Source organism: Pelobates fuscus, chromosome 3 (assembly GCF_036172605.1).
Source record: "Pelobates fuscus isolate aPelFus1 chromosome 3, aPelFus1.pri, whole genome shotgun sequence".
NCBI lineage: Eukaryota > Metazoa > Chordata > Amphibia > Anura > Pelobatidae > Pelobates > Pelobates fuscus.
This window is the reverse complement of record NC_086319.1, coordinates 211,422,310-211,440,239: the sequence shown is the minus strand read 5'-3', so window position 1 is coordinate 211,440,239 and position 17,930 is coordinate 211,422,310. Positions and strand designations below refer to the sequence as shown.

The window sequence follows — 17,930 nt, the reverse complement described above, 5'->3', positions numbered from 1 at the left end:
CCAGTTGATAGTAACAGCACAGTTTTGTATACAAATCTCACATTTTTTTCCTGTGAATTCATTTATGCTTTAGATAAGTGTACTAGCCTTAGCTGCTTGGTAGTACATACGTGTTCTGATCATTATTTTTCCCTAACATAAGCAATCTCTTTGATGGTACAATCATTCATTATGTTCTGTATATGCTATCTATCTATCTATATACACACACTCACACACACACATTTCTGCAAAGACCTACATGTGCTCATATTCCTAGTACATCAAATCAACCGATCAAAATCGGTATATAATCACACGTTGCATAAGTCTGTCAATTTACAGAGTACCCAATTTATGTCTCTGTCTCTCTCTTTCACTATTTTTTCAATTTTTCCATCTGTCTATCTATCTTTCTGTCTGCCTGTCTATCTCTCAATATTAAATATACAGGTGATTCTTGAAACATTAGAATATCATGCAAAAGTTCATTTATTTCAGTAATGCAACATAAAAGGGGGAACTAATATATGAGAGAGACGTTAGTTCAAGCCATGATTTGTCATAAGTGTAAAGATTATGGCTTACATAATAAGAGCAACTTGGCTGTGCCTCTCAGTGTATGCTGTTTATGCTAACATCTTGCACAGGCTACTATGTGCTGGACTGTCTAAGACGTCTCTTTGTACCTTGAATCCTGTCTGGTATGTTATGCCCCATTTCTAGGGAACTGGTGCTGAGTGCCTGTTCCTGGGCCGCAAGGAAAAATGCAGCAGTGCTATCTTTTAGTCCAGCTTTTTTCAACTACTGGTAGGATTTTGTAATGCGAGTCACATCAACTATCTGTCGATGGTACACTCCATGGAAAGGTTTGTCCTGTAATGGTACCTCTACCTTATCTGCATGTTCTATCTTTTTTCTCAGGCATTTCCTTACCAGTTCTTCTTTGGCAGCTATCTTCATGGTGTCATTGTCGATGCTCTATGTTTCATCTAGGACTGTAGCCTTGACATTTATTATTGCCATGTCCTCCTGGTGGAATTCTCAATACATTGTGAGCAGTTTCTGGTCTTGATATCCATGGTGTCCAGCTGTTCTCTTGGCCAGGTTATTATCCCAGCTTGTCGGGTAGTTTGTATATGTTGATGGCGTGAAACTTGCTCACAGTTCCCATGTATTTGTGGTAGATGCGAGGTATGTCTAACTTTTCTATACATCTCCTATTTGACCTTCTAGCACTTCAATGTCTTCAGTCCAGATCTTCTTCAAACTTTTTGCTATCAACCTCCCAAACCTATTTAGTCTGAATGACATTCCAATGTCTATGCTGTATGTCCTAGTTAGTTGATGTCTTGCTCACTGCAGCTTGGTCATCCATGCAGATGAGGCAGTTGATGGTAGCTCCACACTGTATTTATATCTACTCTTCAGGCTGTGGTTGAGACCACAGCAGAACAGCTTCAGAGATAGCACATCAACATTTGATGTTCACTTGTATAATTGTCCTGGAGTTGGTTTCCAGTGTTGTTCCCCATGTGAGTGTGTATGTATGGCTTTGCATATTTTCCTAAGTTGTGTTTCAAAGCTGTTTTATACAGCAAACACAGACTCAAAGGAATCCATGTTTAAATGAAATGAGGGATAAATGTGATTCTTTCTTGAACTCATTTGCATATGCCCACCCAGAATCCTGCAGTAGTAACATCACTGCAAATGTGTGATTTCTGTGGGAAAGCAAGTATTATGGCTTGACTGGTGTGCAGATTGTTGTTTAACATTGTATTGACTATATATATATATATATATATATATATATATATACATATATATATATATATATATATATAAAATAACTTAGGTGATATATATGTATTAACTTAGGTGATAGAAACATTTCACACTGGGGGGGCGGAGCCTGACCACGAGCCGGAGCGGTCGCAACACAGCACGGCTCCCGACTGAAACCTGCAATAAAGCCTGACTAGGGGGGATTAACACCCCCAATAGACCCATTCCTGACCGGGGGCACCGTCTGGACTCGCCCCTGCAACCTCCCATGCCGTTCGTTTACCCGGCACGGGTGAACCGCCGGAAGCACAGACCCGCGGCCTACAAGCCTGGAGCAGCCCACGACTGGTCGGCACTCCTGGACGAACTGGCACAGACTGCAGTGGACGACCCCCACACAGCACCCTTACCTCACCAGGCGGAGATGGGCCGGCGGTCCCAAAAACCTCCACCGGAGATGGCACCGGGGTCCAGGGACATAGGCACCATGCTGCAGCAACAACGCCCGCCAGTCAAAATGGCGGGAGCGGCGGATCATGACACCGTGCAGGTACCAAGGGGTCCCATTCCGCCTGCCCAACCTCCAGAACAGGCACAAACGCCCGGGGGAACCACAGATGGGTCTGCCCCAGTCACCCAGCGGGACTTCCAGCATTTAATTGGGGAAATAAAAAACCTCCTGGCGACCAGCATAGCAGCTATTAAAACTGATGTGCAGGCAATTGCAGACAGGGTGCAGACCACGGAGGACGATGTCACTAACATCAATCAGGGACTAACAACCCTGCAAGACGCCCTTCAGACCCCACAACAAGCCCTCTCCCTCCATTATGTCGCCCTCGACAACAGAACAAGACGCAAGTCCGACGAACTACCCCACTACCTGAGGCGTCTAGTGGCGGCCATCCTGCCACCCACACAGGCCAAGAAATTTAACACAGACGGGATGTACCGTCTTCCACCCTCAGGCAGAACAGCTCCAAACTTGGTCCGAGATGTGATAGTCCGCTGTGCTACCTCCCAAGACAAGAGAATCCTGATGACTGCTCTCCGGGGCAAAACGCCACTAACATTTGAAGGCGCTCAGCTCACCATCTATCAAGACCTCACCAGATCAACGCTACAAAGGCGTAGATCACTGAAGCAAGTAACCAACACCCTCAGAGAAGCGGGAATAGAATACCACTGGAGGTCTCCCAGATTCTTGGTGGTCACACAACACGGAACTGTCCACAAACTCTCCACGCTTGCAGAGTTCCCGACATTCTGTCACGCACTGGGCATCCCCGCACCCACCCAGGACACCGTCCAGTGACCCATTTCTGAGGCCTGATCTCCCCAGGAACAACAGTGACTATACCTAACGTGGACTATGTTACACAGTTACGGCTACGCACTACCAGTTGGTCCAGACCCACACCTAGTCCACCCATTCCCCCCATTGCAAAGAGGGAGCGACCGCTCCAAATCTACCTATCCCCCCCCCCAGGCCCTCCCGGGATCTGGGTACATATAGAAGAAGGCCATAACTCAAAAACCCATTGGGGTTACCCTAAGACCATTATCGCCAATCATCCCTTCTCCCGAAGCAGTCCACACACGCCTGATAACGTACCTCTGCAGGTCCATTCTCCCTAATACATTATTATGCAGTAGCGCAAATGTTTATGTCATGATATGCTTCATACTGCTATGTGTATTATATGTTTCTTGTGTTTCATGACCCGCATGGGTATGATTAAAAAAAAAAAAAAAAAATGTTCAATAAAAAGAGATTGACATTTCACACTGAACCTAAGTGTGCATAATTGGATTGAAATCTTGTGAGAGAGCTAGTCATGTTCGTGGGACCAGTTTAAAATCTTGAGCTGATGCATGCTTTATCACATATTATACTATCTTGTAAAAGCTTGATAACATCGGACCACAGTGAAATGCATATGTTTTGTAGCAGCGCCTAGATCAACTGTGAAGAGGAAATCATGCTAATGTATCGAAATATAGCATTTCTAATATCATTAAAGTTCCAAGAAACAAGATGGACTGGATTCGCTTAGTCATGTAAACTTATGTAAATTTTTACTTGGGATGCTGAATTAACTATGGCCTTTATCTCAGTGAAAATGGAATAATATATATACTCCCTAGACCTCTCTTATTAAATATGTTTTTACAGTAGAGCGTCTTTAATTTGATTTTTTTTTCAGTTTCATTGCTTATCACACCCTTTTCTGTAAACTATACTTTGAAGCAAAGGATAATTCCAGATGGTCATCTGTTTCATAGATCACCATCAAAGCACTTAAAGGGACATTCTAGGCAGTATAACCATTGCATCTCATTGAAATGATTATAATGCAAGGAGTCCCTGGTGCCATCTCTCCATTCAGTGTTAAACGTGTTAAACCTTTTTTTTATAAATGGTTTACAACTGAATAAGGGTCCCTGGTCACTCACAGCCAAAACTCAACTGGAAGTATGGTAGTGGAAGATAATTAGTTCTTCCTTAAAGGGACACTGTAGGCACCCAGACCACTTCAACTCAATGAAGTGGTCTGGGTGCTGCATCCCTATTACACTTAGTGCTGCAATCTGAAACATTGCAGTTCCAGAGAACTGCAATGTTTACATTGCAGCTCTAAGTCTGCCCACAGTGGCTGTCTAATCACTGCCATCCATTGCAGCTCAGCATGGAGAGGATAGGCTGCCAGGGACTCTCATTTAACATTCAAAAAGTGTTTAACATTGAATGGAAGTACAGCGCCAGTGGATTCCAGACATTATTACCACTCCAATGAGATGAAGCACTGATGGGGTCTAGAGTGTCCATGTAAAGTGTAGCTCTTCACCATTCTAATGCTTGTTTAAAAACAAATCTCATGACCATGTTTTATATATTGACATAATAACAGACTAAACCTATTTGCAAAATTGATGGTATTGAGTGGGTTTTCTTAATAATGAATATGTAAACTAACAATGTAGAATATGACTTTTATTTACTTTTGCAACTAAGATTGGTTTAGGTACATTTAATTTAAGCACAAAGTTGAGCAGCTTGTAAAATTGTAATATGTAAGCATCGAAATACACCTCAACATGTTAGAGGAAGGGACATAAGTGCTTGCAGTTATATAAAGTTTTTAATCTTATTTAATCAAGTTAGACTATTGTAATTGTAGTCCTAATTGTAGTCCTAACAAAAGGCTATACATTTTGGACACTAGATCTATTTATCAAGATTCTATTTAAAAATTTGAAGAAAAAAAAAGATGTAATGTATTAATATACATTCCAATAAAATAGAATAAAAAATCATGTTGGCTAGTGATTACATTGGAAGTGAGGGACCATACCATATATCATCTCTCAAAACAATTTAATACTGTGTTAACAATTATAAATGAACTATATAACAATTAGTAATAATTTTAATCTGTATGTTAATTAATATAGTGCCACATCATTTTCATTGCAATTATTTGGAAGAAATAATTAAATTATCAACACACGATGGTCATTGTTATCTCTTGAGTCATGATAAATCAAACTTTAAATAATAGGTATTAATTAAGTTGCTGTAATTAATGTATATTTATTTTATAGCTTTAGCAAAGATTCTACTTTGTACAATTTGTTTGTGGAATTGCAATTAATTATGTGAACCTATATTATATAAAGCAGAGCTCTTCCCCTTTTGGGTATGGGTTTAAATTTTCAAAATTGTGTTTAAGTTGTCAAATATACCAGTAACTATGAATAAGTTATTAAACGAATGTTGAGGGTTTTAAAAATAGTTCCTTTCCAGATGTATAAAATAGTCTATAATTTGTAAATGAAGTAAACACTATTGGCCAGCAGAGGGCGGACCTGTCATCCAATCATTTCTTTAGCTACAGCAGTGGATCTGTTCATGTATCCCCTCCCTTTCTCCTCCCCTGGCATATTGAATCACCCTCCCATCTTTCCTCTGACACACAAAGGAGAGCTGCTGTTGCGATGGAAATTCTGTGGATGTGTATTATTGAAAAGTAAGGATTTTATTTCTATCATGGAATGATAATCATTTTTTAATTGGATTATTAAAGGATTTATAGCTTACAATTTCAAGAAAAAGACATGAGATATGGACTTCAAGAGCTTCCAAAAGGCTTGGAAACGGCAAGTAGTATATTCCTTTTACTTGTGTAGCTTGGGCTGGGTCTCTGGGCAGCTGCATTATTCTATTCTTGAGGAGTCAGAGACTGGGACCTTGGTTGGAAATGTAGCTCATGATCTGGGGTTAAATCTCGAAAATATTAATAACCGCAAACTGACTTTAGGAACCGAAGGTGCTAGGTTGTTTGCTGCTGACCAGAATAGTGGAGATCTGACAACAAACGGAAGGATTGACAGAGAAAGCATATGTGGATCAAGTTTAAAATGCTTGCTGCATTTAGAAGCTGTACTTGATAATCCCTTGGAACTGTATAGTCTTGAAATTGAAGTTGTGGATATAAATGATAATTCTCCCATATTTACAACCACAGAACAAATTATCAAAGTAACAGAGCTACTAACGAGCCCTGGTGTTCGGTTTCCTTTAGACATTGCACAGGATTCAGATGTGGGTATTAATGGTGTTAGACAGTACAAGCTGAATCCAAACCCATATTTTTCACTGTCTGTAACAAATCGTCAAGATGGCACTCTTATTGCAGAGCTAATATTGCAAAAGGTTCTAGATAGAGAAGAAAAAGGAGAACACAAACTTACCCTTACTGCTTTTGATGGAGGAGAACACCCAAGGTCTGGATCTACTCAGGTTAGCATCATAGTTTTAGATATCAATGACAATGCACCAACATTTGATCAGCAACATTATAAAATCAGTGTATTAGAAAATGAACCTCCCAATACTGTGGTTATAAAGCTCAGTGCCACAGATCTAGATGAGGGTCCGAATGGTGAAATCATATATTCCTTTGATCGTCATACATTGGTTTCAGCAAAGAAGATATTTGATATAAATCCATCAACTGGTGAAATATTTATTACTGGAAATGTGGATTTTGAAGAATCAAATCTTTATGAATTATCTGTCAGAGCCAGAGACAATGGAATACCTACAATGGAAGGACGGTGTCTTGTTCAAATTAAAGTTGAAGATATAAATGATAATACTCCAGAAATAATTTTTACATTCAAGACAATCAAGGTTCCTGAAAATGCAGCAATTGAAACGGTTGTTGGATATATCACAGTCAGAGATAAAGATTCTGGTAAAAATGGGGAAATTGTCTTAGAAGTGTCACCAGAGTTACCATTTCAGTGTCAAATTTTTAACAATCGATATTCTTTAGTAACCAGTGGATACTTGGACAGAGAAAAAGTATCCAAGTACAATATTATAGTCATTGCTTCTGATTTGGGCTCTCCATCTTTACATAATCAGACAACAATTTCCCTTAGCATTTCTGATGTTAATGATAATGCTCCTATATTTCTCCAGTCTTCTTACAAAACCTTCATTAAAGAGAACAATGAACCAAGCAGCTTACTATATACAGTATCTGCTTCTGATGCAGATGAGGGAGACAATGCAAAGTTAAAATATTCTATAGTTGAAAGCCAGATAGATGGATCTTCTGTGTCTTCTTTTGTATATATCAATTCTGAAAATGGTAACATCTATGCTCAGCGTTCTTTTGACTATGAACAATTTCAGGTTCTACAAATCATTGTCAAAGTAGAAGATTCAGGATCTCCAATGTTATTTTCCAATGTTTCAGTTTTTGTATTTATTTTGGATACAAATGATCATCACCCCACTATATTATATCCTGAGAACTCAGAAGAATTAATTTCTCAACAGAAGATCCCAATGTCTGCATCTGCAGGGTATTTGATTACAAAAGTTTCTGCAGTTGATCTGGATTCTGGTCACAATGCCTGGCTTGCTTACAGCCTTCTTGAATCTACCAGCTCCACGTTGTTTCAAATTTCTGAATATACTGGAGAAATCAGAACTATTCGAGGACTGCATGAGACAGACAATTCTGAGCAACGCCTGGCTATTTTGGTCAGAGATCATGGGCAACCACCTTTAACATCAACAGTCACTGTCATTGTAAATATAGTAGAAACTTTTTCTCAAGAAATGCCAAAGTCTTCAGATTTTCTCGCAAATTCAAAATCACCACCAGACTTAACTTTGTATCTCATTATTTCTCTGGTGGCTATCAGTTTAGTTTCACTTGTCACTTTTACCATTTTACTGGTTAGATGTTTAAAAAGGGACCCATACTCCAACAGTTGTGGGTCTTGTTTTTTAAGCAAATCATATTCACACAACATTAATGACCAGTACAAGCCAACACTTTACTTGAACACTGACGGGACCCTAAAATACATGGAAGTAAGGATGGTTCCACCAGAAACACAAGAACAAAGTTATTCAATGTGTTTTCCATATTCTACAGAGCAAAATAATTGCACTATCACAAAACCACTAGATTTTCCACAACTAAGTGATTTATCCCAAGAAACAGAGTGCACTCCTGATTCAAATTTGTTGAATCACTCTACCCAGGTGAGATAACAGTAAGGTTTATGAAGCACATGTTTTTTTTTCTACTTGTAGCCTTAAATACATGTTATAATATAAACATTAAATATAGGATGTTTGTACTATATTATGAACACTTTCAGTTTCAACATATATTATAATGAATCCTAAATAATATTTGTTATTTTTTAGATAATTTTGAGAGACTTTTTTTTATAACTATTGGCCAATATACATTTTTAAATATACATCTAATATACTAATTTTAAATTGTGCTGTACAATAAAGTGGTCAAATATGTCCATTTCAGTGGGGGGCTGTTTGTTTTAAATGCTGCTTAATTCTTTGGATAACATTTCAATTAAAGTGCATATTTAGATTTTCATAATCAACACGTTACTATTTTGTTTAACTTTGTTCATTGGTTCTATAATATATATATATATATATATATATATATATATATAATATATATAATATATTTGATAGTTAAATGAGTACGGCACAGTGAAGCTCTAACAAACTAAAAAAGAGTAGAAACAGAGATTTCTCTCTACATTTGCTATAATACTATTTTGAGCAGAAATATATCTTTAGTGAATATGTTGCCAATTAATTTATTTTTTAGATGTCAAATATGTGTTACTCAGTAAAGTAGTTTGTATATTTCTATTGATTGCCTTTCAATCTCTATGAGGTTAGGATTAAAATACCTTATTTTTTTTTCTATACATTTGAAAGGCTGTGAAGTCTCTGCATTCTATTTATATGTTTAGTTTATTTCCTGAAATATATGTCAGTTACATTTGTTTTTTTAGTGAACATGACTTGTGTATGACAGTAACACAATTTTTTCCTTTGACTGATTATTAAATGTTATTGGCTGTATCTTAAAGGCACACTCTTGATCAAGGGTGGTTAGGTAGTAGATACCCCATCTGTTAAAGAACTACATCTCCCACAATGCTTTCTCAGTTTGATGTCTATTAAAGCAAGGTGGCAGCCGTATTTCTGCGGCAGCTGTCGATGTACAATTGAGCCACTTCTGCCTTTTGCTATCTTCTAATTCAGCACTTTGCCTTTAACTGACATATAACAGTTGTTTATATATGTCTACCAATATAATTAATACTGTGATATATATATAAAGCTGGATATCAGTTGTGTACATGTCAGAATTTCTTCTGATAAATCTCAGCCTGTTACACCTATAAAGCATTTATTTATACCCCTTTACACTCTCTATTATCAATCAGGCAGAACTCACTTTTATGTTCCACGATCTGTAAACATATACCAAATACTTTCATGCTATGTCTGTCCATGATAGCAGATTGATTGGCAGATTCCACCTCAACGTGCAATTTCTCTGCTAATAAATCTTTGAATAGTTAATGTAGGTATTGCTTAACATCATGGTTCTAAAGCAGAGGTCACTACTTGCGCCATCATTTAAAGAACCACCCCACACTCCTAAAGCGCATTAGCTGTTTGAAGTTGTATGAAGAGTGTGTCCTCTTTTTTCATTTATACAAAAAGTTTCAATAGAAATTGGCACTTTAATAAAATAACCTTGTTACACCCCCTGGCTGCCATGCAAACAGCCAACTGCCTTACTTCCTGGATGTTTAGCTCAGTGAAGCTAAATTCAAGAGGCAGGAAATTGTATCTACCTTGCAAAAACGTATCATTGAATGCATTTTTCATTGGAGGTATAAGTACTGTATAGTGATTTCTCTCTCGTTTTGTATTTTGGGCGTTGAGGTTTCCCTTAAACGTTTTTAAGTGTAAAGTAGAATTTAATATAACTTCAAAGTTCATTTTTTCAGGGAAGGACATTTAGTATTTACATCTATTGTATATATTTTCCAGCTCAGTTGTACTCATTTAATTACACTGGATGAAGCACCATTGGGAATCAACAGGTACTGTAGATGGATTTTTGTTGGATACAAAGGGAAGTACCGGTATTTAAACTTTGAAACAAGATGGAATCAGTATGTCAGAATCCTTCCTTTTAAATGTGTTAGTTTATGTGAATTTTAGTTGATTTTTAAGTCACATAGCACTATACTGCAGTGACAGTCAATTATAGCAGAGATAAGAAGGCAAAGCCTATGTTAATCCTATGACGGTGTGACTTCCTGGTTACATAATGACATTGGATAACCTGTAAAGGAATTTTGTAAAGATTTGGATCAATAATTACGCTAATATATCAACCTATTACATTTTCCATTGGAAGTAGTATATAAACGGGTTGGCTAAGCATGATGTGGTGAAATAAACTGGCACTCTCCTTCCACTTCATCTGTAAAGGCATCATTTGAATCAAGTGGCATTGTAATGGAGAAAAAGATGTGTAAAACAAAAACTGTTTTTAAAAATACAGAATGAGTGAAATGCTGAATGTTAAAACGGCTTTAATTGTAAAGTGTATGTTGTAAATCTGGAAAAGTGGCAGTATTTGTTGTGCCCTGCATATTTTACTGTTGATAAAGTATCTTTTTAGATATTAAATGCATCCATCTCCATTAGGCATGTGATATTGTTTTTTTTTTCTTCCTCCTATATGTTTAGTCAGTATATTTGCCAATTTTTTGTACTGCTGATCAGCCACACCTTTTTTTGTTTGTTTTATTGTTTTCTTGTAAAGATGATAAATATATATATCATTTTTTTTATTATTATAACTGTTTATATTGCATCCCTCTTTGGAGTGGTTAGATTTGGAATATCAGTTATGTTTGCCTCATGGGGTTACTCTATCATGCAAGAGGGGATTACTGATGATCTCCATGTTATTTTTCATTAAGTAACATTTAATTACCTGAACTAACTAATTAAACTGCACTTTAAACTGGGGGAATGGCAAACTTTTCACATTTTCTTTATAACACAGAAAGCATAGCATACTGAATCTCACAACAGACTTAATTCTAAAATGGTACAGACAGACACACAGACCTACAGACAGGCAGACAGATAGAAAAGCAAAATGGCTGCATGACTGCAATTATATGGCTACTGCAAGCATGTTTAGCAAACAAAGTAAACTTGCCATATAGGTTTCTATTTAGATTTTGTAAGTGACCAACTTCTCTTTGCTTCTACAAACATTTAATAATTTATAAAAGTATTTTAAATAAACATGCATACCAATGATTCCAAATAAACTGGAAAAAAATCACTACGAAAACATGCATTTATGATGAATCTTTAATTGAAGCATGTCATAGTTTTTAAGTGAAATAAACACTATTGGCCAGCAGAGGGCGGACCTGTCATCCAATCATTTCGTTAGCTGCATAACTGGATCTGCTCATGAAATCCCTCCTTTTTCCTCCTCCTTGCTCAGTAAATTATCCTCCCATCTTTACTCTGGCACACAAAGAAGATCTGCTGTTGCGGATGGAAATCCTGTGGATATTTATGAAGATAATGTGTTTTTTTGTTATGGAAGGTTATATTTTTTTAAACTACAGACAAATGGGATTATAAAGCAACCTATATCTTATAATTTAAAGAGAAAGACATGAGATATGGACTGCCAGAACTCCACAAAATCTTGGAAATGGCAAGTAGTATATTCCTTTTTCCTTTGTAGCTGGGGCTGGGTCATCTCTGGGCAGCTTCACTATTCTGTTTTGGAGGAGTCAGAATTAGGAACAGTGGTAGGAAATATAGCTCAAGATATTGGGTTAAATCTTGAAAATATAAATAAACGCAGGCTCAGTATAGGATCTGATGGGGACAGCAAATGTTTTGCTGCTAACCAGATTAGTGGAACTCTGACTGTAAATGGAAGAATTGACAGAGAAAGCCTCTGTGGACCCAGTTTAAACTGTCTGCTGCATTTAGAAGTTGTTATTGAAAATCCTTTGGAACTCTATAGCTTGCAAATTGAGATTTTGGATATAAATGATAACTCTCCAATTTTTTCCATCACTGATCAAGTTATTACAATTACTGAGCTAGTGACCAGCCCTGGTGCTCGATTCCCTTTAGAAATTGCACACGATCCAGATGTGGGTATTAATACAATTAATCACTACAGACTGAATCCAAACCCATACTTTTCACTATCTGTGACAAATAGTCAAGATGGAACACTGATTCCAGAATTAGTGCTGGAGAAAATTGTAGATAGAGAGGATAAAGGAAAACATGAACTTACCCTTACTGCTTTTGATGGGGGAGAACAAACAAGGTCAGGATCCACAAAGGTGACCATCATAATTTTAGATATCAATGACAATGCACCAGTGTTTGACCAGCCTCGTTATAAACTTAGTTTATTGGAAAATATACCTTTAAATACAGTCATAATAAAGCTCAATGCCACAGATTTGGATGAGGGATCAAATGGTGAAATCATATATTCCTTTGGTTATCATACCTTGGATTCAGCAAAGAAAATATTTGGTTTGAATACACTTACAGGTGAAATATATATAACAGGTATTGTGGATTTTGAAGAATCACAGTTTTATGAATTATCAATTAGGGCCAGAGACAAAGGTGTTCCTGAACTTGAAGGAAGATGTCTCATACAGATTAAAATAGAAGATGCAAATGATAATACTCCTGAAATTATTTATTCCTCCAAGGCAAATGAAGTGCCTGAAAATACTGCAATTGGAACAATTGTTGGATTTATCACAGTGAGAGATAAAGATTCTGGTAAGAATGGAGAAATTGTCTTGGAAGTGCCACAAAATGTACCATTTAAATGTCAACCATTTAATAATCGTTATTCCTTAGTCACTAGTGGATACCTGGACAGAGAAAAGATATCATCATATAACATTCAAGTTACTGCTGCTGATTTGGGATTTCCCTCCTTAAAGAATAAAACCACTATTATACTTGATATTTCTGATGTTAACGATAACTCACCCATGTTTCTTCAATCTGTTTACGAAGCCTTCATTAAAGAAAACAATGATCCGGGCAGCTTATTATGTACTGTATCTGCTACTGATTTAGATGAGGGAGTTAATGCAAAGCTGAGATATTCTATAGCTGAAAGTCAAATAGATGGTTCTTCTGTCTCTTCGTTTGTTTATATAAATAATGAAAATGGTAATATTTATGCTCAGCGTTCTTTTGACTATGAGCAATTCCACATTTTACAAATCACTGCCAGAGTGGAAGATTATGGATCTCCAAATTTAGTTTCCAATGTTTCAGTTTTCATATTTATTTTGGATACAAATGATAATTACCCAATTGTCTTATATCCAGAAAATTCAGGAGAGTTTAATGCCCAAGAAAAGATCCCAGTATCTGCATCTGCTGGCTATTTGGTCACCAAAGTCACTGCAATCGATCTGGACTCTGGGCATAATGCCTGGCTCAGGTATAATGCCTTAAAGTCAACCAATCCAGCTTTGTTTCAGATTTCAGAATATAATGGAGAAATAAGAGTCCTTCAAAGTTTCCTGGATTCAGACATTACAGAGCAGCAACTCGTCATTTCAGTTAGTGATCATGGAGACCCACCTTTGTCTACTACAGTTACGTTACTTGTAAATATTGTGGATAGTATTGTACATGAAAACCCCAAATCTCATGACTTTCTCACTAATTCTAAATCAACACAAGATTTAACGTTGTACCTTATTATCTCACTTGTAGCCATCAGTTTGGTCTCTCTAGTCACTTTCATTATTTTGCTTGTGAAATGCCTTAAAAAAGGAAATTATGACTCTTTTGGATTTTGTTTTTCAAGAAATTCACCATCTAAACAATATGCTGGACAGTATCAACCGACTCTCTACCTAAACACAGATGGAACCTTAAAGTACATGGAGGTGAGGATGGCTCCACCCGAGCCTCAAGGACAATGCTATCCAGCTTGTTTCCCCACAGCTTCAGAACAAAGTGATTTTACTTTCATGAAGCCTTCACAATTTCCAGAATTGAAAGATATCGTCAATGAAACCAAGTCTGAAGACTTACATTGTTTAAATGAGGCCAGTCAGGTGGGAACTAGTCACAAATATATTTTATTTTGATATGCACACTTCAATTTATATATGCTTTATGATTACATTTTATATAATATATATATGTATGAGTGTGCATTTGTATATGTGTGTATGTGTGCCATGTAATACGATATGCTATAAAAGTACTTTTGTTTTACTTGACTTATAATGAAAACCTTTTTTTTAGATTCCAGGGTAAATATTATGAATTTACAAGTATTTTTAAATGCATTTCAATTTTAAATCTATTTAAAACATTTTTGGTTCTATTATTAATATCTACAGATAAGTCCATAAGGAACATAGCATATTTTATTAGTATTTGTTTGCGAAAATATAGAAGTATATACCATGAATTCATTAGAGAAGATCAATGCTATAAAATACAAGACCACATTGATTGCATTAAGCACTGTTTACTTTATCAATTTAGAAAAAAAAAGGAAAGTTGGAATATCAATATTGCAAAAATAAAGGAGGTATTGTGGATGCAATCTCCTATCAAAATAATAAATGGATGAAAAAAAAGTGAATGTAGCTTTACATTGGTAGATTATATGGTTTTGAAATGTATCCCACATTATATGTACACGGATTGTGCATTATTATACATGCCCACAGCATATGCTGATTTTACCATGCCAAGCAATGCATACTTTGATATATATATGATTATATGGATAAGCATTAATGATATTTTGTATATATTAATTCTATAGCTAGAGCATAAAGAAATTGATAATTTAAGTAGCTAGTGTTTTCTTAACCCCTTAAGGACACATGACATGTGTGACATATCATGATTCCCTTTTATTCCATAAGTTTGGTCCTTAAGGGGTTAAAAAGGCTTTGGGGAATAGGTTTCAGTGTTTAAAAAAGAGAAGTAATTGAAAGTACTAAACATTTTGCAATCAGCATGGATACCAGTTAAACCATCAGACACATACCATTGGTGACTTGTATGTATCCCCATGTATGTTTTTGCACCACTTTTATAACAGAACTGTCTGATAAATCTCTCAATGAGTGTTAACCATATTCTAAACATTTTAAAATATTGAGTTGCCTTTGACTCAATTGCTCTTTATACATAACTGTAACTTAGCAAATGGTAAAGTTGCAGTTTCCACCTCAGTCATATTTCCCTAAGCAGGTATTATGAGGCACATATTAGTTCTGCCTCATAGTAAATTGTGTAACATTAACATGTTCTCTGAGGAAATCAATTAAATAATTATAACAATTATAAAGTTGTTATTTTTCTTAGACATATAAATTCTAAGTACTGCTGTCCTCTACTGTTCATTTACCTTCAAACAGCAAGTTGAACCGAGATGGTAGATCTACCCAAAGCTTAAATTAAACTTGTCATTCACAAAATATGTCAAATATGACAAGTTACTTGGTTTTGAGTTTACTGAAATGAATAACAAGAAGGTACAAAAATGTAATCCATATTGGAATAATGTTTAGTCTTTTGATAAAAGTTTGGCTAGCACAGTGCTGATATCCCATTTAAAGTGACACCAAGCCATGCTTGTCATTGCAGGTGCACTTTTTTTTTTTTTTTTTTAATTCTTTATTTTTGCAGTGCAAAGATTTAACACAAACATACGAGAGGTGCCCCAAAGGCATTCCTCCAGCTTTTCCCACGCGTAACATGCGGGGCACAAGATTAACATGCACAAATTTTATATATTATTATTTAAGTAATATTTTAGTCAGGTTGAGGTTTCGAGTACCAGAGTAGATTAAAAATAAGTTTATGCTAGGTTGAACATGTATGTAACAAGATTATGTTTGCTGAAGCTTAGAAAAACGATGAGTAGGGAAGATAACTCTAACTTTGTATATCCTGCGTGTCTAAACGGTTGTGTTGTCAAAGTATTATTATCTAGACTAGATTAAAACAAACAAGATAAGCAATGCTTGACATTGAGTACATCGGCCTTTGTGGTGGGTATACTGATGATCACTTAGAGCGGTATAATCGCCAGCGAGGCCGTACAATTGCTGTCTCCCCTGTGATAAAATCAGGAGTTAAGATAAGATACATGTCGAAGCAGGCACATGTTAGCTAATAACAGGCATAAGTTTGCATGACTTAAGCTGCCCTAGGTTTACTTGCGGATAAAGAAATCTTACTGGGTCTGGTATAGCAATTAGTAAAGGTTATGACAGGCTAGACGTCTTATGGACCCTATCAATTGCTATGCACCAATAGAGTTCTAAATATGCAACATGTGTAGGCTCTAAGTTGCTTCCTTTATATAAGTCCAGCTTAAGAGTCATTTTTTTAAAATAAGTAATGCAAAAAGTTAAATCAACGCTGCTATTACTAAATGCTAATCCAGATATACATTTCCAACTTTGCTGTAAGGTTGTAGGGTCATAGGCTTAGTTAAAAACGGACGTTTATATTTAGCAAATAGTTTAACTAGGATGATTATTCAAAGAAGGTATGGGTTATATTCAGTCACAGATAGGGAGCAATATGGGGTATGGGGCAGATGTCTGTGTTAGGCTATATTTTGAGCATCGTAAACAGTTACAAATAAACCACTTGCCACCTGTTTACATAGATGGTATATAACATTTCAATAGCTATTTGCTGTTTCTAATGTACAATTCAATACAATTTGAAACTCTATTTAAAAAAGATGCTATTTTCCATGTATCATCTTTACGACTTTAAGTGGCAGTATCACACAACCATAGGGTATGTTGTGGGTTCTGATTTTTTCAAATTAAAAATATACTGAATGGGTTTCATTTTATAATTTGTCATTTATACAAAAATAGATATACCTGGAAAAGCTCATAATGTAATGGATTCCTGAGGTCTATGCAACACTTAGGAAGGAATACCTGAGCAAGTATGTACCTATATGGCATTTTCAGCAGATGCCAGATGTGCAGAACATTATGGGGCAAATGTCACCGACACATAAGAGTGTTTGCAGGATAAGTGTGTTTTATTCTTAGTACCTGGAACTCCACAATCCAGTAAACACTTTAATAACATTTACTTGGGGGTGGGCATGAGTTATGGCCAATTGCATCTGCTGAGAGATGTTATATGAGCATAATGTACTTCTTCCAAATATATGCACATTCATGGACCCTTACAGTGCTCATATGTATGGCTTCATGTAGTTAAATTAATTTGCATGGCATGCATTGGTCCTTTCAGGATAGACAAGCCTATGCAAGTTTTTAATTCACTCAAATGTGAAATGTCCTTCTTAAAAGAGTAAAGCCCGAATAATGTGAGATCAGTATGTGTTTGCTTAAAGGAACACTATAGGCACCCGGACCACTTCAGCCCATTGAGGTGGTCTGGCTGCAGTGTTCCAGTTCCCTCAACCATTAATAAACTGCAATAATTACCTTTGAGGATTAATTCCTCCTCTAGTGGCTGTCTACCAGACACCCATTTAAGGCACTTCCTGGTCGTTAGGGGACTTTTGGTCGCCTAAGTGACGCTGGATGTCCTCACGCTATGCATGAGGACTTCCATCATCACCAAAGCAATACTACATTATAATATTATTTAATATAACAAGTCTATTATAAAATATTTAAGGTGGGATTTATCTTGTTACCCCTGAGAGTTTTATGTA

General features: G+C 36.3%; 1 protein-coding gene across 41 annotated transcripts in view; it reads left to right on the top strand.

The window, feature by feature from the left end:
* The window catches only part of LOC134602740 (protocadherin gamma-A4-like), a 487,733-nt gene that overhangs the window by 434,255 nt on the left and 35,548 nt on the right, over positions 1 to 17,930 (top strand). For 2 of the 41 annotated variants that reach the window (XM_063447972.1, XM_063447971.1), the window contains exon 1: positions 6,595 to 8,338. The exons of 35 other annotated variants lie outside the window; for them this stretch is intronic. In XM_063447972.1, coding sequence (XP_063304042.1) covers positions 6,878 to 8,338 — 1,461 coding nt within the window. In that variant the 5' untranslated portion in view covers positions 6,595 to 6,877. 4 more of the 41 variants (XM_063447976.1, XM_063447975.1, XM_063447973.1 and 1 more) reach the window with 3 other exon arrangements.